The sequence below is a fragment of the Mandrillus leucophaeus genome, unplaced genomic scaffold (assembly GCF_000951045.1).
Source record: "Mandrillus leucophaeus isolate KB7577 unplaced genomic scaffold, Mleu.le_1.0 Scaffold300, whole genome shotgun sequence".
In the NCBI taxonomy this organism is placed as follows: domain Eukaryota; kingdom Metazoa; phylum Chordata; class Mammalia; order Primates; family Cercopithecidae; genus Mandrillus; species Mandrillus leucophaeus.
Window position 1 is genome coordinate 287,044 of NW_012103144.1, and position 23,958 is coordinate 311,001.

The 23,958-nt window shown below is 34.9% G+C and overlaps 1 protein-coding gene and 1 long non-coding RNA gene across 3 annotated transcripts; one reads left to right on the plus strand and one right to left on the minus strand.

The window, feature by feature from the left end:
- The first annotated feature begins 2,073 nt into the window (after positions 1 to 2,073).
- On the plus strand, positions 2,074 to 14,168 carry OGFRL1 (opioid growth factor receptor-like 1). 2 transcript variants are annotated; one of them, XM_011987093.1, is made up of 6 exons: positions 2,074 to 2,161; positions 2,312 to 2,393; positions 5,147 to 5,225; positions 5,323 to 5,389; positions 5,500 to 5,645; positions 9,929 to 14,168. In XM_011987093.1, the coding sequence occupies exons 5-6, from the start codon at positions 5,551 to 5,553 to the stop codon at positions 10,590 to 10,592; spliced, it is 759 nt and encodes a 252-aa protein (XP_011842483.1). In that variant the 5' UTR covers positions 2,074 to 2,161; positions 2,312 to 2,393; positions 5,147 to 5,225; positions 5,323 to 5,389; positions 5,500 to 5,550; the 3' UTR covers positions 10,593 to 14,168. The 2 variants fall into 2 exon arrangements, with proteins under 2 accessions (XP_011842483.1, XP_011842482.1); XM_011987092.1 differs by lacking the exons at positions 2,074 to 2,161; positions 2,312 to 2,393 and having other exon boundaries at positions 4,661 to 5,225.
- Positions 14,169 to 16,375: 2,207 nt separating this feature from the next.
- LOC105544534 lies at positions 16,376 to 19,046 on the minus strand. Its single transcript, XR_001006777.1, has 3 exons — positions 18,962 to 19,046; positions 18,709 to 18,786; positions 16,376 to 16,626 (listed from the first exon to the last, which is right to left on the minus strand). It is a non-coding gene; the product is annotated as an uncharacterized LOC105544534 (long non-coding RNA).
- Positions 19,047 to 23,958: the final 4,912 nt, after the last annotated feature.

Genomic DNA, 23,958 nt, shown 5'->3' on the forward strand with positions numbered 1-23,958 from the left:
CAGTGCTGTTGGGAAGTCACCTGAGGTGAACATTAAGAATGGTTTGGCAAGATGGAGATTTATTGGTGAAGTTCACAAGAACTATTTTTTTGGAGTGGTGAGGACAAAAGCCTGATTGAGGTGGGTCAGGGGAAAATGGGGAAAGAAGAGAAGGAGACAGAAAGTATGGGCAATTCTTTGGTGGTGATCTACTATAAAAAAGGAGTAGATATATGGATCTGTAATTGATGGTAGGCTTGGGTCAAGGATGTTTTGTATATTTATTATTTTAATATTAAAGATACTGCAGCATGTTTGTTTGAGATCCAGAAGAGAGGGAAATTTTGATGATCCAGGAAAGAGGAACAATATTGAACAACAGAATCCTTGTCTGAGCAGGTGAAAGGGGTCTGGGTAGAGTCCAAAGGGAATAGGGGTCGGAAGAGCAGGAGCAGATGCTGGCAGGACACAGTCATTCTTATGATAATCCTGAGAAATAGGTAGGGCGTGAGTCATTATCTTTATTTCAGAGATGATAAAACTAAGATTCAGCTAAATGATTTGCTTAAGGCCTCACAAATACCAAGTAGCAGCGTTAAGATTCCTAGTCTTCTGACTCCAAGTCTTGGGCTACTGATACTACACCAAGGTTTCCATATATCCTTCATTTTTTAGTGTGACTGAGATTGATTCAGACCTGGACTTGAACCCAGAGCCTGGGATTCTTGTTCTTGCACTGTCACTGGACTCTGGATGGTGTGCAACTTGTCTAAGCTCCTGGTATCTTGTTTCTAAGATGGAAATACTAATTAACTGTCAGTCAGGTGTGTTTTAAGAATCAAATGAAATAATGCCTTTTGACTGTCAACCCTGTTTGTTGTCTATTCCACTATATATGTAAGTGCTTTGTAAATGGAGAGTGCTTTCTATACAAATGTAGGATGATGATTCATATGGTTGTAGCTCAGGCTAAATAGATTCAGAAACTTGCTAGGCAGAGCTATTTTGAAACTTGTGGCAAGGACCAGAATTGAAGCTTTTCCTTGATTATGTAACATGACAGAGTAACTAATGTTAAGCATCAGAAGATTTGGTGTTGAAGTAACTCGGTACTTGTAGTAATAGTGAGAATCACGCTTCTTCAAAAATGTGTGAAAATTACTTAGAGGATGCCAATCTGTCAACACAGATGGAGGACAGGGGTTGAGGAGAAAAGAATTTGGGGCAAAGCTTTTAATGACTCTTAAAGGTCTAAAGTTTTTCTTTTTCATCATTGTCATCAGCACTTTCTCCTACATTATAATAGTACATATAGGGAATGCAAATCGATTATATTAACCCACATCTTATACTTTAAAAATCAGTTCATGGTGATAGGAATTTTGCTTAGAGTTTAAATAGTATGAGTAAACTTCTACATATAAGTTATTTCAATCGGACATCATTCCATTTAAGAGCATTTTATTGCTTTGTGTGCATATATTTTAAATGTTTATATCACATTGTATTATTCAGTGAATAGACGATTATTCATGCCTTTGTGTACCTGTCATGGTGTTATAAAGGATGGAGTTTAGAAAGATAGTTTGTTTTAAAATCTTTTATTTTCATAAATATTACTTGACTTCTAAATACAGCTAAATGTTGCAAATTTAATGAAAATTTTCTTTGCAGAATTGATTTAGTATCTTAACATATTCTTAGTATTATGTAAAATATTCTGAAGTAAGTTTTATCATAGAATCACTTGCATAATCATCTAGTAAATAAATGTATTGAATTCCTTTTTGAGTTCTATTTCTGATGGATATTGATCCATAACATTGGCCTCTTTCGGTTTTTGGTTAATAATAAAGTGTTTTTTTCAGTAATATATCTTAGGACAAATATTATTGGTTCAAATAAGAAAAACAGGACGCTAAGAAATATTGCTAGTAAGCGTTATTAAAGGAACATTTATAATATTTCATTAATCTGAACAGATTGACAATTTTCAGGGTTTCTTTATGGCTCTTCCTTATAAGTTTGTTCTGGAAATTTCTTTGTGAAATTATCTTGCGTCAACATGTAAACAGAGTTTCACTTTTTATTTCAGGGTGGTGATTCCACTGAAGCAACTGCCAAACCAAAGAGAAGTTTTTATGCTGCGAGGGATTTGTACAAGTACCGACACCAGTACCCAGTAAGAGTATAGAATGTTATGTTCTCAAATGTAAACTATTTTCCTTCTGTTTTTAAATTTTTATGGTGCCACTGAGAAAACATGCATGAAGGGCCCTTGTACCTTTACTGTATTTCTATGTGCTGGAGATTGATTTATTTTTTCCTTTAGCAGAACTTCAAAGATATCCGATATCAAAATGACTTGAGCAATCTTCGTTTTTATAAGAATAAAATTCCATTCAAGCCAGATGGTGAGTAACGTACTACTTGATAAATTGCACTTTAAACAATCACATACTCTAGGTTATTCTTTGTTTATTTTGTGGTTTGTTTCATTGATTGGATTTACTTTGCTATGCAGTCTAATGTGTCCCCCACATCCTAGACCATAGGTTTGTGAGCATGCACTTGGTAAATTCTGGAGGAAGAGCTATGGATTAATGGTATCTTCCTTATTTACATCGCTATTATCTGAAAGATAGTAGGGACAATTTTTGTGAGAGGAAGAGAGAGGAGATGTATAGAACCACAGAATTTTAGGTTATTAAGGAACAGTAGAGAAGATCAAATACAGCTTTCTGGTGTCAAAGATTAGGTCACTAGGACTTAAGCTTAGGTCACTCAATTGCAGGTTCTAGAGTCCACTGTTCTTTCCATTGTACCATAGCTGAAAATTATTTAGCATGTGATTGAAAAGTACTGTTTGTATTTAGAATTATCTTTCCTGTCAGTTTTCAGATTCAGGTATCAGGAATCTACAGCAATTCCTGTTTGGAGTTCCAATATTCTGGGAAGGGAACTGCAGATACAGTAGATCTCCATCCAACTCTGCCAAATACACTTGTGTCCTTCCCAACTCTGCAATTGCTCTCCTAGGATATTTTCCAAACCCATAGTGAGAAGATGCAGCTGCTATGGTAATATGACCACAACATTGCATATTTCATTGAGGCATCATGCTGTGGTTCATGGTGGTCATCCTAATTTTATCTAGGTCACCCTAGCAAAGCTGGCTTCTCTCCCAAGAGCCCTTTTCTGTGTGAGGTGGTCAGACTGCCCTGGCTTCTGCTATTTGCTCTCAGTGGAAACTGAGCCAGTTCCACAGCACTCTGAGTCATGGAATGAAGGTGATAGATTGCAAGGCTTTCAAGTGGCAGGACCTTGCATTCTTTGGTGAACTAACTCGAGGCAAGAGGTCTAAAGCCTGGATGGAGTTTGGGAGGAGGGAGTCCCAGTATTGTATACCGACAGACTTACCAGTGTGAGTTAATATTTGAGAACATTGTTGACGTGGCCAGATCTACTTGTCTTTAGCTTTCTGGTATCCCAAAAGTCTGCTGTGATGTAGAGGGAAACCTCTGGATAAAATTGCACAGTTATATTTACTAATGATAGAAATGTGCTGCTTTATTTACTAATGGAAAAATATTGGCTAAATTATTCATTTTGTTAGGACTTGGGGTAGAAAAATCTTTTGAAGAAATGCAATGATAGATTGTTAATTTGAGTCTGATTTGAATTTCATACAATTTTCCTACAGGAATGCCTTCACGTATTAAAAATATTGAACATAAAGCTATGATACTACTTAACTCTATTTTTTTCTACTAAGGAATTTATTTTGTAAATATTAATTTAAAAAGTAATTTCAAGCAATATATTGAATTTTTGTTCCTCTTTATTACAAAGTTTATTTTGAAATCTTATGATTGGTGGGGGTCAGAAGTTTTAGCTAAAGTCACATAAAATGTTATCCTAGTTGATTATATAAATTATATTAACTCACTTTCCTCCCTAGTATACACACCCATGCACATATGCACACACACACACTACTTGCCAGTAAGCATAATCTTGCAATAGTATGTTTCACTTATCAGGCAGGAGGAGTGGTAATTGGAAAGGAAAACAAATGGAAAATTACAGAGGTAAATGGTTTCAACATGCCAATAAAGCCAACAATATGATTCAAAACAACTTTTTACCAAGCCTTCCGAGAGTGGGCCTCTACTGTAAACTGGTGATCTCTGGAGGAAACAAGAATGAGATGAGTTATGTTTGGAGAAATATTATATTGCTGTGGGTTTTTTTCCTACAAGACTGACTGAATGGCTAGTCAATTGTAAGGACCTTGACAGACATAGGAACCAGGAGGATTTTGTTTTTGTGAGTTCTTGTAGGGGAAAAATGGTTGGGGTAAAAAGAGCTTACTTGTTGGAACCAGAAAGATCTATGTTGCACTCCAAGATTTACTTTTTTTACTAGTGTGTAACTTTGAACAACTCGTCCAGTTTCTTCATTATTAAAACGAGGATCATAACATTGGGAGCGTTCTGTAAAGACTAAGCTAGATAATGTGCACTCTATGTAATATGGGCACAGCATTGGGTAAGCACTTACAACTTTTTCCTACATTTTTCTTTTCTCCCTTTCCTTCCCCTTTGTTTTCTCCTTCTCATTTCTTTTCTTCCCTTTCTACTCCCCTTTCTTTCTTTTTCCCTAGGATGCATTTCATTTTGAACCAATCTAGTATTTAAAGAACTATATAACTCCTAGGGCAGGGATTGGCAAACTTTTTCTGTACAGGGGTAAAGAGTTAATATTTTAGGCTTTGGGGGACAGTGGGTCTGTATTGCAACTACACAGCTCTGCTATTGTAGTACAAAAACCGCCATAGACAGTACATAAATGAATGTGCATGGCTATATTCCAACAAAAGTTTACTTACAAAACAGCTGGCAGGCCACAGTTTGCCCAGCTCTGCTTTAGAGTACATTGCCCAACAATACCTTCTGCAATTTGAGGTGCTATTATTTTTTTTAAATTAGATTTATCACATAACTGAATATATGGGCATAGGGTATTCATCTTTTTAAAAGCATTATTCTTGTGTGCCATTATTAAATTTAAACAAGTTTTAATATAAAACTCAAGTGATTCGAGTCTTAAAATGCCTTCACAATGTTTTAAATGTCTGATTCATTTTTAAATATTCACTATTTAGGTGTTTACATTGAAGAAGTTCTAAATAAATGGAAAGGAGATTATGAAAAACTGGAGCACAACCACACTTACATTCAATGGTCAGTTACATACTATCTATCTTAAACCATGTCCTATTTAATCATGTATGTTTCCCAGACAATGTTCATAGAAAAATTTTATTTTTTTAAAAAATAGGCTTTTCCCCCTGAGAGAACAAGGCTTGAACTTCTATGCTAAAGAACTAACTACGTATGAAATTGAGGTAATGCAAACTCATTTCATTTTATACAGGGTGGCCAAATAATATTGCTATTTGACTGTCCTTGTAGCTCCTGAATCATTTCAGTTGACTTTTTTCACTTTTTATATTAGGAATTCAAAAAAACAAAAGAAGCGATTAGAAGATTCCTCCTGGCTTATAAAATGATGCTAGAATTTTTTGGAATAAAACTGACTGATAAAACTGGAAATGTTGCTCGGGCTGTTAACTGGCAGGAAAGATTTCAGCACCTGAATGAGTAAGTAAAGCCCCTGTGATAAATCAGGGGCCAGCATAGTTATTTTCCCTTGGTCAGAGTTCTCTGTGAAACACAGAAACAACAGCAGATGAGATGGGCCCAGGAATTTGGATTCAAAAGCTAGTCTGAAATGCATTACATTCCTGTATCACATTCTAAAACAGAACAAAACAACAACAAAAAGGAACAAAATTCTGGGTAGAAACACAGTTATTCAGCTTCAGATCTGATTCTCCCTGAAACCTTCCTATTACCCACAGCCAAATGCTGCCTTTCCCCTCCTCCGTATGCCACATTTCTCGGAGTTTATTGTTACTGCTCGTGTACAATTCTGTGTATCCCTTCTTGTAGGCTGTAAGCTTCTTGGGGCATAATCTGTTTCTAAGCATGATGCCTTCTTAAATGCATGAATTAAGCCTATGATGGATAAAAATCATTTTATAAGAATGAGATGGGTCCATACTTTTTACTAAAACAGAGAGAAAATTACACTTGTCTTCACTATTAAGGTAAAAAACAAAAACTCATTTTTGGGTAGTAAGTCCCAAAACTTATGAAGAACATTTTAACATAGTTTATTTGGAATTGTTTTGCTGTATTCATTTGGTTGGATGTTTATAACTTTTGTTAATACTCATAACCAAAGTGTATTTTTCTTAATATATTTCTTCATATGCAAACTGTCTTTTTTCTTTTTAAATTATAGTTAAATTTTAATAAATTATAGTTACATTTAAACTAATCATAGTTGAATTATTTATGAATGCTGGCCTATACAGCCACCAGCTTTAAAGTACTTCTAAGCATATTATAATTAGCTAAACTGAGCAAGTACTAAGAGCAAAAAAATTAAAACTAACCTAAGCAATTTTCCTTTGGCCACAGCAGTCTGAGTTTTGTGCACCAGTTAACTATTTTTTGTGTGTTTTTATAGAACTTTCATCTTGCTTTGGTAAGATGGGTATAAATATTAATGTTAAGCCTTCTTTTTACTTTATTACTTATAATCAATGATATAAAATGGTAGTTTGTACTAAAACACTAAAGATATGGACATAAAGCTTTATGTTCCTGACTAGAAGACCCATTAACTTATAACTGAAGTTAAATTTGACTTATATAGAGCACTTAAAGCATAAGTATATATACCTAAGCAATGCAGGTGGCTAGCTCTGGACAAAGTTTCTAAACATGTTACACTGTGAAAGAACTACATGCAAGCAGCCTATTGACATGAAAGACAGCAAAAGTAAAAGTAAATCTTTTGAAAGGATTTGATAATACCTCATTTTTCATGTACATAACGACTACCATTTTAGAGACTCACCTCAAACTTGTTATTTTTGGTTGGAATAGCAATCTTGCTTAGTCAATTTTTATTGAATGAATAAATGATGAATAAAATATGGTCTTCAGCTTAAATCCTCCTTGGAGTTTTGTTGTCATATCCTCTGATTTATAGGTGGAAACAGAGTCTCTTTTTAAGGCTTTAATTAAACAATTTCCAGGGTTGAGGCAGGGGAAGGGAACCTGAGCTAAGTCACTTCTCACTCCTGTGCCCCACCCTTTCTTTCTGCCACCTATTGTCAGCATAGAGCTTTTCAAGCTGTGAATTAACTGAGAATCTGCCAGAAAACATGCTGTTTCTTCTCTAGTTTAGTTGCAAAACATCTTTACTGACTAGATTTGAACAAATGATAGAGGATTCTATGAAAACGTCTATTCTATTTTCTTCTTCAATTGGGTCCTTTTCTGACTTATTGTTAAATGTCATAACTTATTTGTATTTTAATGTGTATAGCATCTTGAGTAGAGTAGGCAGGGAACTCAATATATTTATAGTAGCTAAGCAGAGGAAAATATTGAATCAAGGTGAAATGAAATAACATTGAGTGAACAACTGACCTTAAAAGAGGCAAAATATTTTCAAACATGAGAGTACAAATATATGGACCAACCACTAGACTGTGTTTTCAATTTTGTTTGTAATCAACTTGGATTACTGAGTCATATTTAGACTCTGGGGTGCCTTTTAACTTTTATTTTCTGTTTCCTAGTTCTCACCTTGTATGTCTTCTCTCTTTACCTCCCTAGTCTTTTCTGCAATTTCAACACTATTTGCTACCCTTAACCTCTGTCTGGAACCTCAGCTTCTTTCTTTTGCCTATTGTGTAATCTTAAGATGGTTTATACACTATAAGGATTTTAGCCAGTCTCTTCTATACCATTTAGTCTTTCACTATGACATTTATTACAAATCATACTGAAACACCCAATTGCTATATTTTGTAGTTTTGTTCTAGGATCCTCATCATTTTTTAACCCAAGTTTTTGTCCTTTTATACTTTTATATAAATATTTTTAATTGGAGAATATATAGATATAGTAAATGTGTACAGAAATTTTAACTTCAGCATTCATCTAGGATTGGCTATATAAAATTGAGCTGGTTGCAAATATAGTAAATTTTCTTTAGTCATAGAGTTCCTCTTTTTTAAAAAACAAATTCTTCCACCTTTCTATACATCTTTTTCTCACAGACATATGAAGCAGAATTGCCCAAGGTTTTGTCACTAAGTATTTACAGTATGCAAACTCCACAGGAATGTAACAACTAAGTTGCTCCTGCTGTTAGTGACACATTGTCTTAACTGTACCCAAATTTGTATTGTCTCAAGTGTGTTACTTCCTATTTAAAAATACAGATGTATAAAACTGAGACATCTGTGCTGCATTTTACCCTCTGGGCTTCAGAGTTGAATGTTAAGACAATAATTTTTTAGTAGACATCCAGAAAGATGAAGATGATCAACTGTTGGGCTGAGCTTTTCCAGTGTTTGGTTAGTCTGAAACATTAAGGTTTTTGTTTCGTGCAAAGAAATGTTCTCATTGAAACATAAGGCCATGGAACCATACCCTGCCATCCCTTAATTCATCAACATCTTTATCCCTGCTTCCCAAGTAATTTGCTAATTATTTCAAAATAAAATCTTTAAGCATTTTTGGAAGCTAGGACAGGTATATATAATGTTTGCAGAAAGTTCCGTGTATGAGGTATAAAACAGGCTTTAGGAAGTTAGAAATAAGTGATGGTTACGGTTATGTGGCAATATTGGGTAAATAAATACCTGGGCTGTTGACAACACCTATGATTAATACATGTGGCTGATGATTCTTTTAGAATTTGACAAGGCATGTGTAATAAAGCAAAGATTGAGCTGAGTGAGTTTGGGGAGTTACATTATGAATTGTGACAAAATAGATTTGGCAAACATTCATCCAGTAATGGCATTAGTTCTGTGATAGAGAGGAAAGATGTTAGTGTAATCTGGGGGAAAATGTACCCTTGGAATCAAGGCCATTAGAAATAAGATTTAAAATCATCAGATAGGGAAAGAGGAGGAGAGACTGACCAGAGATTGAAGAAAATTAGGTTAAGTTGGGATAGGTACAAATATTGTGGTCCTTAATCTCATATCTTTAAATTATAATACTAATAGTTTTAAATAGTATCTAGTACTTACTGAGTTCTATGTACCGAGCATGTGTATCATCTCATTTGATTCTTACAACAGTCCAGTAAGTAGTGGGCACTTTTCCCCATTTTACAGATAAGGATATTGAGACATAGAGAAACATAGTTGCACTTAGCTGGTAAGTTACAGAGCCAGGGTGTGAACTCAGGTCTGACTCCAAAGCCCATGCTCTTAACTGTTAAACTGTGCTCTGCTAAATAAGTCAGTTTTGTATCCTTTGTCAGAACTGTTCTAGCAAAGCAGAGTGGTTTTTGCCACCGTCCTTACGAGTTGGCTTATGTGGTGGATTTTGCTGATCAGCTGGCACTATAAATTGCACCAGTCAGCTGTTAGCTAATGTGTTTATGTTTAGCAACGGTTACCTGTGATGAGTACAGTACATTGATGTTGGTGCAAATAAATGCTCTGTTAGAAAATTCATCTTCAGTGTATTTTCAGTAATAAACAACAATTCAACAGTGGTAATACATTTAAATCTAAATATTTTTCTAATGTGAAGAACTCAACAGACAAGGGAAGTTTATTTTATAAATTTGACTTTCACATAGATTGACGTTACATTGTGGCCTAAGGATTTAACACCCTCTGGATTATTCTTAATGGTATCAAATATAGCGTTAAAAAGTCATTACACGGCATATTTCCATGGCTTACATTTCCATAAAAAATATTTTCCCAATAGTTTTCATTCTCCTGCCTTCCTGCACCTGATTTCCCCCACTCATTTTGTTCAATCCTCTCTTCCAGGTCCCAGCACAACTATTTAAGAATCACTCGTATTCTTAAAAGTCTTGGTGAGCTTGGATATGAAAGTTTTAAATCTCCTCTTGTAAAATTTATTCTTCATGAAGCTCTTGTGGAGAATACTATTCCCAATATTAAGCAGAGTGCTCTAGAGTATTTTGTTTATACAATTAGAGACAGAAGAGAAAGGAGAAAGCTCCTGCGGTTCGCCCAGAAACACTACACGCCTTCAGAGAACTTTATCTGGGGACCGCCTCGAAAAGAACAGTCGGAGGGAAGCAAAGCCCAGAAAATGTCTTCCCCTCTCGCCTCCAGTCATAACAGTCAAACTTCTATGCACAAAAAAGCCAAGGACTCCAAAAATTCCTCCTCAGCTGTTCATTTAAATAGCAAAACAGCTGAAGAAAAAAAAGTGGCACCAAAAGAGCCTGTGGAAGAGACAGACAGGCCCAGCCCAGAGCCCAGCAATGAAGCTGCCAAGCCAAGAAATACAGAGAAGGACAGTAATGCTGAGAATGTGAATTCTCAATCCGAGAAAACAGGTACTAATCCCACAGAAAAAAAGGAGAGTGTATCTCCTGAAAATAATGAAGACGGTGAAAATCATAACCAAGACAGTGAAAATCCTGGAAATACAAATTGCCATGATGTTGTACTAGCACAGTGAATTATCAGAAAACCCATAGGCCAGTTTAGGTTAGAGAGGAAAAAACTACTGTATCATTTATCCTAAAGAACAGAGACGAGGTCAATTTCAAATTTTAGCCATCTGTTTGTGATTTCTGTCATAAGCATTTTGTTGTTTGTTTTTTTATTTTGGATGACAATGAAGTGAATAACTAATAAGGAGATTTAAGATAAGACCCCATAAATGAATGTATTCTGCAATGCTTTTAGGATGTGAATTTTCAAATTTTGTGTATAATAATTACTTTGAAAATATTTTCAGAGTATCTAGAAATTACCATGTAGTATTTGGCATGCAAAATACATTCTTTTGAGACATTATAGTCTACATGAAGGAAATAAAGAGGATAATTTCATTGGATTGCTATACCTTTACCTGATTTATGGATTTATTTTACTTTATTTTATTTTATTTTGAGACGGAGTCTCGCTCTGTTGCCCAGGCTGGAGTGCAGTGGCATGATCTTGGCTCACTGCAACCTCTGCTTCCCGGGTTCTAACGATTCTCTTGCCTCAGCCTCCTAAGTAGCTGGGATTACAGGTATGTGGTACCACGCCTGGCTAATTTTTGTATTTTTAAGTAGAGATGGGGTTTCACCATGTTGGTCAGGCTGGTCTCGAACTCCTGACCTTGTGATCTGCCCGCCTCAGCCTCCCAAAGTGCTGGGATTACAGGCATGAGCCACCACGCCCGGCTGATTTTTTTTTTTTAACTGTAAGTGTTTGATCTTTTCAAATGTATTCAGAAACTAATTTGGATTCTTTGATTCCAGTACCTCAACGTGTTTATCTGTAGATTCTGGTAAGTGAAATGGATGTCCTTGTGGAACTGTGACCTCCCCAGCTTATCTGTCAGTCCTGCTGTCCTCACCTCCTTGCCTCTTTCCATGCCCTTAAGCCACCATCTTTCTCAGCTAGCATCTGTGTTTCTAGTGTAGTTGGCCCTCCATATTCAGGGGTCCAGCGTCTGTGGATTCAACCAACCGCAGATTGAAAATATTTGTTGGAAAAAATGGATGCTTACATCTCTACTAAATATGTGCAGTCCTTTTATTTGTCATTATTCTCTAAACAATACAGTATAACCACTATTGACATAGCATTTATATTGTATGTATTAGGTATTGTAAGTAATCTAGAGATGATTTAAAGTATTTTACATAAGGGACATGAGCATTTCTAGATTTTGGTAACTGCAGAGGGTCCTGGAACCAACCCCCTACAGGTATCAAGGGACCACTGTGTACATTAGGATGATCTATATTGAAATCTACATGGAACAGAGTGGGACTTCTAATTGTATGACTTCAAGATTTTGCTTTGTTTAAATTAATAACACTGTTTTCAGTATTAAGTGCTTAAAAACACATGTTGACTGAAAAGTTCAAGATAAGAACTTTGCTCTCTGTGGCTGTTCCATATAAATTTGATGGTTGATTCTGAATGTAAATGACTGAAGAATTAAAAAATAAGAAATTATTCATTTTTAAAAGGCATGCCTCTTGCACTGTGAACAGGACAGTAGTCCCTTAAACCATGAATATGTCAGTGTTCTGTGGATTATGAAATTAGTAATGTTGTTTAGCCCAAATGTGTCTTTTTAAAAAAGTATAGTTTTGTGCATCTCTAAGTTATCAAACTTCAAAATTGAGAACAAATTTAAAAGTTCATATATGCAACTCTAGTAAGCACTTATTATGTTACATAGCACTGGTTAAGAACAGTTTTGTTTTCTATATTATTACTAATTATTATTATAAATCAAAAGACACTGTGATAAGAACTTCAAAGCATACATACAAATATGGTTAAAGCAATGAATAGATGAAATATTTATACTTTATTTCATTTAGGAATGAATTAACTTTTTTGTTAGGCTTTTAAGAAAAGTTCTATTCATTTTATTCCCCCAGGGAATTTGTAGTATGTCCTACTTCATATCACATGTCATCTTCTGTTGCCTCTATTGATCTACATTTTCTGCAATGGATATCTTGAAAATAATCACACTTACAGTATGCCTCTAGAAATATGATTTTACTGCTTTGAAGTTTACATGAAACATGCCAGTTGCTTAACTCTAATTTTTTATATGAATCTCAGTAGCACCTTTGTTGTACGTTCTATTCCAATAAGTATAGTATGGAACACTTTCTCATTTTTAGTTCCCATAATATGCCAGTTTTTGTTTTCCTAGTGTTCTGTGAGTATTAGGATTTGGCAGTCAGCTTTTGCATTTCAATTTCTATTTTACATGCAAGAAAAACATGGACACTCTTATGTGGTGCTTGTAGCTATGTTTCCATAGAGCTCAGTAAATAGTTCTGCAGGGTTTAGAGGATGAGAAGCGATTGTCAAATTAGGCTGAATTGTAGAAACACAATTTAATTCAAAATAACTTACCAATTTTATATATATGATAAAGTGATATTAAAATACTGTGACCAGATATTATGATATTAATAAAGTTACCAGATACTAAAATCAATGAATATAATCTGAATTACTTAGAAATTATAGTATATTAGAGCCCTTATGAGTAAAAACATTTCATTTAGCAATTTAATTTTTAGAATACTATTCCTACTTAGGGATTTTGATTAGATTGTACCATTAAATTTGAGAATATTTAGTCTCAAGGGGAAAACTTCCTGGCATCCATCTTAAATAGTGGCCTTTTCCCACTATGGTGTTTTTAAATGCATATTCACATAGAATAGTACGTTTCTTACATTTAATCCCTAAATAACTTAGATCATCATTCAGTGGAGAACAAGTAAAAGGATATCATTCCTTTTGGAGAAAAACATTGAGTGTCTAGAATTTTTTCTATTAATGCTTTGTATATTAGTTTTTTAAATAAGATCTATAGATATGTATTTATGTGTGTCTTATATATGAAACAGTTCTCTGGGTTTGACTCCTATGTTTTGTATTTTTAAAAACTACGACATGCTTGCAGAAATTCATTGAGAAGCTGTTACAAAAAATGCAGTGAAGCATGACCAAATAGCTAAAAATATTACTGGATCTTTACAAATCTATAGTCTTTATTGTTGTTGTACTGTGGAGTACAAGGATACTAAATATTGGCTATTGATAAAATACTAACTTGCATTTCATGGCAAATAGATGTTATATCGCTTGATTAGTCTAGAACATTTCTAATATTTTGTGCTTTCATATATCAAAGGAGATTATGTGAAACTATTTTGAAATACTGTAAAGTGACATATGGTTATAAGATATATTTCTGTACAGTAGAGAAAGAGTTTATAACATGAGTTTATAATTGTACCATTATACATTTTCATGCTCGATCTCATGAGAAATTCAAAAGATTAATGATAGAGTTGAAAATATGTTTACTTTCTCTAAATCAAGTCTGGTTGTCAACTCAAAAATTATGTTGTATAGTTTTATTTTGAATTTAGGTTTTGGGACTACTTTTTTTCCAGCGTCAATGAGAAAATAAAATCTATAACTCAGGAGTTACTAGAGAAGTTCTAAGTATTTTTTTGCTAAGTATTAAAAATATAAACATATGAAAATGCCATAATGCCTGTCATAGTCATTGTTTCATATTTTGTCATATAAAATTACCTATCCTGCTTCTAGCTTTTATACTTTAATCTGAGTGAAAGTATGATGTGGTGGAAAGGAAAAACAGTACAGTGTTACATCTGAGTTAGTCTTTGAAAAATCAGAGTAGTAAATGAACCTCAACATTGAGTGGTCAAAAATTGGTTTAACCAAGTCAGGGGAGAATATTTGGTTAATTGTTTGAATATTACATTTTCAAGTTTATAATAGAGTTATGGCTGAGTATTCATCCATACTGAGTAATCAAGCATTTTTAAAACTATAATTGAGGCTCTTCTAAAGCTTTGTTTTCTAATCTAAGATATAAAGGATATTCTTGATCTTGCTTGATTGTAACTACATCTACACGTCTTTAATGTCTGTTTGGGGTGAGTGGCGATCCTCTGTTGTAGGAATGTTTTTGAAGATTTCTATTTTGTTTTCCACTTAGGAAATTCCCCTCTCTCATTTGGGATATATGTGTTGAGTATAAGGTAGACTGTATTTAGACACGCTAGAATCATTAAATGTAGGTGAAGTTGTAGAGAAAAATGGCCTGGGTCAATGTAGGATCTAGAAAATTAGGAGTGTACATTTGCTGGCTTCTCTTTTAGTTTTGTACTGTTTATTACAGGAACAGATTTGTGTGGGTAATCTCTTGGGTGACAGTGAGTACTAGTTATCCAACCCACCCAGCAGATTGTGTTCAGGGACAGAATGTGTTTTTAGATATCCCTTATTATTGAAATTAATAATAATATAGCTATAAATACGACTGTCTGGAGGTATCCAGATGTGCCTTAACAAATGTAAATGGTATTCATTCAGAAGTTTACATTTTTACTCCATTATAAAATCTCATCATTGGGAACTTTCTAAACCATGAATATCAGTTCTTTTAATGAAATTTAGTTGGTGCTTTATCATTTTGGAGAAGTTGCTGTTTGGGATGATAGCATCGGTTCATAAAGAAGTGTCCTCATCATGATATTCAACAATGTGTTATATTTGACAAAAAGTGTTTAGAGTAAGAAAGACTAACTATACTGTCTGTTACATTTATTTATGCTTTTGGTAGTTTAGCTACATAGCCCAATTTTCATTTTAAACATTCCTTAGTTACTACAAGTAATATTTATGTTTTGCTTCTTCTTAGATGTAGACAGATGCAGAAATAGAATTATATTAGAGAAATTATTAAAAGTTTAATTCCAGTAGGCAGTTTGGAGAAATCTGAAAGTAATTTGAAAAACTTTCATGCTGTAGTCTCATTAGAATCATGTAAAAAGCACTGTTTTTGCATTTTTCCTAGATTACAGAGAGTGTTCTTTGTCATTTTTTTTTCTTATTCTGTTTTGAAGTTTATTGTTTCAGTTATTTGAGGGAAATAACCTCTTAATATGTTTATTTTCCTGAATTAAAGTTTTCATGTAGAGAATACAATGAAATGTTTTGTGTTATGACCCAAACTGGCTGGAAGTAGAGTTCAGAGAGGGAGAAGGGACAAGAATCAGTGTGGGTGTCTCAGGAAAGTGATGCCAGTGCTGGGCTCCACCCTTCTCCACTGGCATGATGGGTCCTCAGATTCTGCCCTGGATAATGAGGGTGTTGGGCACTGTGAGCTCTGACTTCTGGGGAGGATGGGCCATCATGGACTCCTTACACAATTTTGGTGGATATCAGTTCTCATAAAATACCTGCTAAATATTAACGATCTTGGGAAACATTGAAATATGAGTTTTTTCCATCACCCTTATTTATTTAAAAAATGAGGGAAGTTGTTCATTCATAGGTGTATATTAATATAAAATCTTATAAAATGATTCAGAGAAAAGGCAGTAATGGTCACTTACTGTGCTAAAATACCTTTTTTTCTAAAAATATTTAAGCTTTAGGGTTTGTCATAGTTTTACTTTTTAAATTATAGTTTGTGTAACAATTTACATTAACTAGAGAAATTAGATAGATAATAAGTTTTGGTACTAAGAAACATTTACGTTCTGCACTCATTAGTCAAATGAACATATTTTCCAGTGCTAACAGATTTTGTTTCATGTGAAGAAAAATAAAACACAAATGAAATAAAAGTCTAGAAACAGCAACAGGAAACTCACTACAGAAATAAAGACATAACCCTTGATAAGTTTGTGTAAGTGCCAGAATTATTGGAAGCAGGTGACGAATGATTAAGAAAAGCTTTATTGTGGGGACATGCTTTAAGAATCAGCTCTGTATTTGTGCCAAGGAGATCAGGTATTGGTGTGCAAACAGATCCCATTAATACTCTGATTTGAACCATGAATTCCACCTACTCTGCTTTGAAGCCCTTCAGTAGACTGATAGATGTAATTAAATGATCAGCTACCAAGTTTAATTCCTTTGCCTGTGTGTAGCAACAGTTGGTAATTTTACAAGTTAAATTGATGGACTGGCTGCAGATAAGAGAAAGACTAGTGGTAGGTGGTTTGTGAGTGAAGTAACTCCCACACTGTCAAGAGTTGACAGCGTATTGTGTGGCATTATAATTGTGAGAAACAAATGAGAGCAAAATGTTAGGTCCTTTGACAAGCATTTTCCTCCTGTTTTTAAAAAGGGCTTTAAGTTGTTTCCTAAGTAAGGTAATCTTTCTTTTTTAGTATTATCTAAGAAGAAGGACGGCAGATTATGTCATTTTGGAAACTATTATGTCCCTTGTGTTTTAAATATTTCAGGAAAATGGCTACGATTGTTACATAGACGTGTGTTTTACTTATAAGCTCTGATTCTCCAGTGGCCACTGGGCCTTCTCTGTGCTCTGTATTCAACTGCAGTATGAATTACAGAATGCTGTGCATGTTTGTTAGTACCAATACCATGTGTATGTGGTAGAAGTTGTAACCAGTTTCTGGATCTGTATGGTACTATAAAATACTTATTTTATAATTCTGTAACCGTATGGCAGTGTTATGCCAAAAATGTATAAAGAGCAATAGTTTCTGTTGCTTACTGCTGTATTTTAAAATATTGTTTCTAAAATAATAGAGTTAGAGTTCCTTTTGAGTAATTATTTTTAATAACTATTGCCAAATATACATCCTGTAAAAGTAATAAAAGCCACTACATCTTAGGTAACATTTTAGCATTGTGCTAGAGTACATTATGGTGATTTTGCACGATTAAAATATTTTTAAAGAACTAGAAAAAGTGACTTGCTGTTTTCCTGTCATCAAACATGTATTTTTTATGATTAACATATAAGACTAACATTCTTTTCTTTTATTCTAAAAAATAAATATTGTGAAGGGTGAATCATATGTATATATGAAGTTATTTTTACTGTCAGATTCTACAGAACAGATCACATATATAAATACTTGGATATTGATTGTTATCTCTTTGTGTAATGCAGTTTTAAAAATATTTTTCTTACAGATGAAGGAATATGAATAGCTAATGAAGGTGAAAGATGTTTTTCACTTAGGTGGGCTAATATTTAAGTAGTCAAGTTTTGATTAAGAAAAATTGAAATTGCAAGATGAAAGTGAAGAGGTTACTCTAAGACTCACAGGACAATGTAGACAAAAATGAGGAAAAGCATAACATTTGAGCTTGGCTGCATTCTATATAAGCAGGGAGAGAGGATGAAAGAACTAAGAATAAGTTGTAGTAAGAGAGTGAAGTTAGATTGTGCATAACTGAGAAACTGATAGCAAATAATAGCCTCAGTGGTGAATGAGCATGATTTTAACTTCAGCCTTTTGTATGAATGGTTTAGTAGAGAGAGAAGTGCACACATGCAGTCATTTTCATAAGGGAAGAATGAATACATTCTGGTAACAGAAAATACGATTTTCTTTTCCCCACAGATTGAATGTCTGAAGGTATTGAAAAAGTGAAAGAAAACGAAGATTCTCAGGATAGTAATAAATGCAGGACTGAGCCTGCACTTCTGCAAGAATGTAAATTTTAATACGGGAGAGATTCTGGGAAAAGATTCATAACATTTTCCTTATTTTAATCCTAAAGTGGATGCAAAACAGACTAGCTGGTATTTCCGGCATGAGAGGAAATCCCAGCCTGGATAAAAATGATGACAGGCAGTTTGGCTTGTTGTGGGTGATTTTAGGCTTTGGCAACTTGACTGAATGAGTTGTCAGACTAATATGGGGAACAAGTAAAGATTACCCTGCCCTTGGAATTATCTCCATGAATATGTAGGATTAATTGGAAGAGCATTTTAAAATAGGACACTAAAGAGACAGATTTGAGAGTGAGCATGGATTCAACTATTCAGGAAAACTGGGTTTATTAATTTTGCTACAGTAATTAACATTCTTCTGTTTTTACAACTATTGCGTATTCACTACCAAAGAATATACAAATATTTTCTCCTCAAATGGTATATATTTTTGTTATTATTGAAATATCTAGTTTTGTCTGCTCTCAGCTTTGGAAAAGAAAGAGGTTACAAGAAGAATGAATAAACAAAGGATAAGCGGTAGAGAAGGTGAACCAAATGAGATCTGACAACTCACCTTAGAACACTGAGGTTGTCTGACATCTTTAAATGAATGATTTAACTGTTGTGAGGAAGAGAAGTTCAAGAAAAAGCCCTGAAGGGAAAAAAAGTAAGGGCAGAGAGACATTTTGTTGAACAGGGAGAGAGCAGGCTTTGAAGCCAGATGGACTTTGGTACAAGTGGCAACATCATCAATTATAATTGACTGTGTGGTCTTGGGGAAGGAGTGTAAATTCTCAGGGTGTCTGGTCTCTTGTTGGTAAGAATACCTGCTTTGTGAGTTTCTTGGAAGGACTGGAGAGAGTGTAGGTGAAATGCCAGGAACATATTCCAGACACTCGTTAATAGTAGCTGCTGGGGCTCTAGAAAAACAAAACAAACAAACAAACAACAACAAGATGCTTAGTTATGACAGGTCTTGTGTAGCATTTGTTTTAATGAAAATCAGTCTAATCAAATGGATGTTAACCAGGTTTATAGGTCGAAACAAATACTGTAAGTTTTACTTTTAATTTTAATATAGTTTTACTAAAAAAGCTAGCAGGTATGGAATTAATGATTTTATATTAGACACACTGATATTGACAGGACAGAAAATTTCCCTCACTGTGAATGTAATGAATGTACAACAGCCCTTTGTTGCTCCCTTAATAATTTTTTGAAATGGTTTCTTCTCATCCAAGGAAAGAGCTGGAGTGTGAGACAGACGTGAAGCCTTTCAATCAGATGACCTCAGTTTATTTTTAGTACACTATCAGTTTGATTCTTATTGAAAGCTGGAAACTTTAATTTCCAATCCTCCAACTAGATATGTAATTCATATCTTAGTGGGAGGCCACTTAAAGTTAACACTATTTAAAAATGTATATGTAATTAATTCTATGAACATGGTGGCCTAATTGCCATTATTTTCTTACAACTGGAGTTAGAAGAATGAAGAATTTTGTGCTAAAGAAACATTCGTCTTTCAAAATTCAAAATTATAGATATTTTCGTACTGTGACATTAAAATGAGGCCACTGGAAGTCTTGGGTCATTGTCTTGTTCAGCTGTTTATCCCCTCAAAGCACCACCCCTGTACTATACAGAAGAAATAAAATTCTCATTGTTTTCAATAGAAATTGAACATTTTTATTTTCTTTGAAAAACAAAAATCTAGGCCGGGCATGGTGGCTCACGCCTGTAATCCCAGCACTTTGGTAGGCTGAGGTGGGTGGATCACCTGAGGTCAGGAGTTTGAGACAAGCCTGGTCAACATGGGGAAACTTCGTCTCTACTAAAAATACAAAAGTTAGCTGGGCATGGTGGCGTGCGCCTGTAATCCCAGCCACTCGGGAGGCGGAGGCAGGAAAATCGCTTGAGCCTGGGAGGCAGAGGTCGCAGTGAGCCAAGATCGTGCCATTGTACTCCAGCCTGGGTGACAGAGAGAGACTCCGTCTAAAAATATATATATATATATATATATATGGCATTCAACTAATTTCTCCTCATTTTATCTGTTTCGATGTCCAGAAATGAGAAGGGAAATTATAGACTTGTATAGTTGGCAGTGAGTGTGGATCCTAATTTTGCAGATAATGAAGGTGAGGGATGGACAGGTGTCATAACTCTGCTCCTCTAAAAGCTGTAGATGCAAGAGTTTGAGGGAACCCAAGCTATGTGACTCTTTTCAGTGGCTTTGCTATGTGTGGTTCTTTTTAACTCAGTGAACACCTCTTAATAGAATGCATTCAAGACCATCAGCCCAGACAGTGGGCTGACTTGTGCTGTGGTACTAACCTAAGACCAGAGTCCTCTTCATGAAAGAGGCTTACTCACCACTTAACGTGTTTGCTACCTGGCCAGTGCTTATGTTTGGTAGGTTCTGAAGTAGGTCCAAATGCTTCCATTTGGGAAACAAACCTTACTGGGTCTCTGAAAACTGGTCTTTGGATATAATCATCTCTGACAGCATGCCTTACTGTACATAGTAGCTCTTCCAGATCTCATCTCTGGGATAATGTGGAGCCTGCTGTACTGCTGTAACCCTGACATTTCTAATCTCATTGAATGACATAGCCTGTTCCCCAAACTGAGAGCCAGGGAGCTATTCCTGGCTTTTCATTCATCAATACATGTAATTTGATACAAATTCTGTCAATGCTATTCCTTGAATTTGTCTCCAATCCTCACTTCATCATCACCTCCAGTGCCTTCACAGATGTTTATCTATTGCAAGAAACTCCAAATTCTTCCCTCTGCCACCAGAAAGCATGCAGCCTTCACAAAATGCCATGGTGTTTCTTTGTATCTTAGGTGCCTAACAGGGTCCATAATAAACACTCAATAAACAGTCACTGAATTAAAAAAAAATGTTCAGCAGTAATGTCTTAAAACAAGTAATATCTTGAAATAAATATACAGCTGCTTATAAATATACGAGCAGATATATAAGTCTACAGGCAGCTACTTATGACCCCTTTTTGAGATAAGATTTCTTCAAGACAAATAGCCTCCAAAGTGAATTATTTGTGTGGTAGTACAGAGATTTATATGGAAAGGTTTCATAAGTATTTAATGTTTTGTTTTACAAAGTCAGATCATAGTTCCTTCCCGGTTTCTCGAGTCACTTAGCAACAAGGATCATTAATTAGTTTTAAACTGATTTAAAAGCAGGTTCAAATTCGAGGTTAAAAGAAAGGAAGGGAAGTACATGGTCCCACTTTTCCTGCTTGGCTTGCAATTTTAAATAATGAAGTAATTTTACAATCATATTTAGTGGATCAATGAAGTACCTGTTTCACTGCCTGACTGAGAGTTAGATGTATGGAAATAAACAAGTGTGAGCACGAAACGAAGTCTCTCTGTAAGAAAACCATCTGGAGCATCTGGCAGAGTAAAGACAATTCCCTTGGCAGCTCACAGCAAAGCTGATTCTTCCTCCCTCCGTTTTTTGTAGACAGAAATTCTGATTGACACCAAAGGCTACTCTTCAAGGTATGGCTCTTCCCTTAATGTTTAATTTTCAGATTGTATTGTAACTTTGATTTCAGCTTTCCTTTTTTCTGCATGTTGACAACCAAATTGAAACTAAAAGCTCACTTATTTGAAGGTTTTCTTAAATAGAAACCCTACGGATGTTCTAGTCGATGCAAGTAAATGATCACTCAAATTCCGTTAACCTTCCTGAGCTTGAGTGTTTTGCAGGCTGGAAAACACTTGCACCTAAAAGACTTTGTGAAAGGTGTGTTTCCTCATTTTGTTTATCCTCTTTTAGCTTATGGTGATGAATTCAAATTATAAAAACTGTAATGAGGTCACAAGATCATTCACACCAAACTCAGATAAGTCAAGAAATGCAGCGTCTGTTCTTAGCAGTTTATCTGATCCTCAGAGCCTCACCCTGCAGACGGTTAGGGACATCTTCCCTTTGCCAGTGGGAACTACTATCACTTCATGTTTATATTTCTCCTTTTAAGTTTAAACATCCAGACTATTAGAAATTCAAATCAGGGCCAATATAACAGCCTCTTTGGAATGACTCTATTTTTTTTGGTAAATTACTAGTCATCCAAATTTTACACCCACCTCTCTTTTTCCTGCCCAAGATGGCTTCTTGGGGGCATTGAGGAGGTTTCATCTGTGGCATAAGAGACCAGGTGAAAAGATGTATGTGGTGTTCTCTAGATGCTCTCAAATTGCAACCGTGGAGTGGCTGGGTTAGGCTGCTCTTCTGAACTGGTAACTGCCAAGGTTCAAGTGGTCTCATCTGGCTGTTTGAGTTTAAACCTAGTGGTGCCCATGGTGGAGCCAATAGCCCAATAGCCTTCAGTCTTGAAGTTGTTACTAACAGCAGCCACATCATTTAGATTCCAAGCTTCTGGAAAGTCATGGGCAATGTGGGAGGCATCTGTATGACGAAGAGAGATTTGGCCCTGTAATGTGAATTTTCTCTTTGAGATTTGGCCATGTGACTTTGGGAAAGGCAAGTGACACTCTATGATCTTCAGTTTCTTTGTCAAGTGGAAATAATAATACCTGGCAGAGGCCTGAAGATTATAAAATTGGAATGTTTATTCCTGACACAGACTGGATAATATATGACTGTTATTAATATTTCTTGAATATTTGTGGTTTGAGTGTTCTTTTAAAGCCCAAAATCAAAAAGAGAAGAGTAAGGAGGGAAAAAAGAAAGGAAGGAAAGAAAAGACTCAGAGCCATATCTCTATTTAATATTTTAGATTGCTCTTTGACTTTTGTTTAGAGTTTTTTCCTGATTAAATAACACTGAATCTTTATATAATTTGATTCATATGAGAAAAGACTGAGACCACAAATGGAAGAAACATAATATAAGTTAATGTTATTATTATATTTATAATATAATCATTCTAGGAATCTTGGGTAATCTACTTTTAAAATTAAGAACCATCTGTAAAATATCCATCATGGGATTTGGTGAGATAAACGATATCACATTTAATGGTTCAGAACGTTAGTTTCCTCTTTATCATCAATATTTCTGTGTGGAAAGAAAAACATCAGTTAGGTAGTTAGATTTCCCAAAAGTGTTTTCAAGAGAATTTTGTACATCTAGGAAAAATTTTGCTGATAAAACATTTTTTCTCTACTCTTGGTTTTTAGGCCTCCTACAAGCACTCTGTAATTGCACAAATGCAATTGCTGATTCAAACTAAAGCATGAGAATTATGCTAAACAAAATCCAGCCCTAGAAAAACATTTTCGTAGTGCCCATTAATGTGATAAATCTGATAATTTTTAAGTGGTAACTATATGTAGATTTGTAGAGTGGGTAATCCATAAAAGAGCTGGACCTAATTATCTTGGTAAGTAGCTTCATAGTTGACACCAGGGAGACTTGTTCATTTATAGTCTTCTCTGTATGCGTATGTATTGACATGTTTGCAAACTGGGGTTCAGTAAGGCTACATCTAGACAGATTTTTTTCTAGTATGTCAGGAAATTATCTTCTAATTGGTTATATATATATGTGTATATGTGTGTGTGTGTGTATCTATATCTCCAATTGGATATATATCTATATCTCCAATTAGATATATATCATTCCAATTGAGAAGTACCCCTCCTCCATTACAACCCTTCCTCTACTACCACCAATTTGAAGAAATTGTTATTCTGGTAATTAAACTAATAAAACTGACAAATAATGAAAGAGATTACTTTACTCAATAATTAACTCCTAAGAGGCTGTCTGAAATACTTCGGGAAATATATAACAACATATGTACAAGATGCGTACATTGAA

Excerpts from the sequence above, each read along its gene's own strand:
- OGFRL1 (XM_011987092.1), top strand. The coding sequence starts at position 5,113 with ATGTCTGATTCATTTTTAAATATTCACTATTTAGGTGTTTACATTGAA. Across the intron at positions 5,390-5,499 it reads TAACTACGTATGAAATTGAG|GAATTCAAAAAAACAAAAGA; the intron begins GTAATGCAAACT and ends TTTTTATATTAG. Across the intron at positions 5,646-9,928 it reads AGATTTCAGCACCTGAATGA|GTCCCAGCACAACTATTTAA; the intron begins GTAAGTAAAGCC and ends CCTCTCTTCCAG.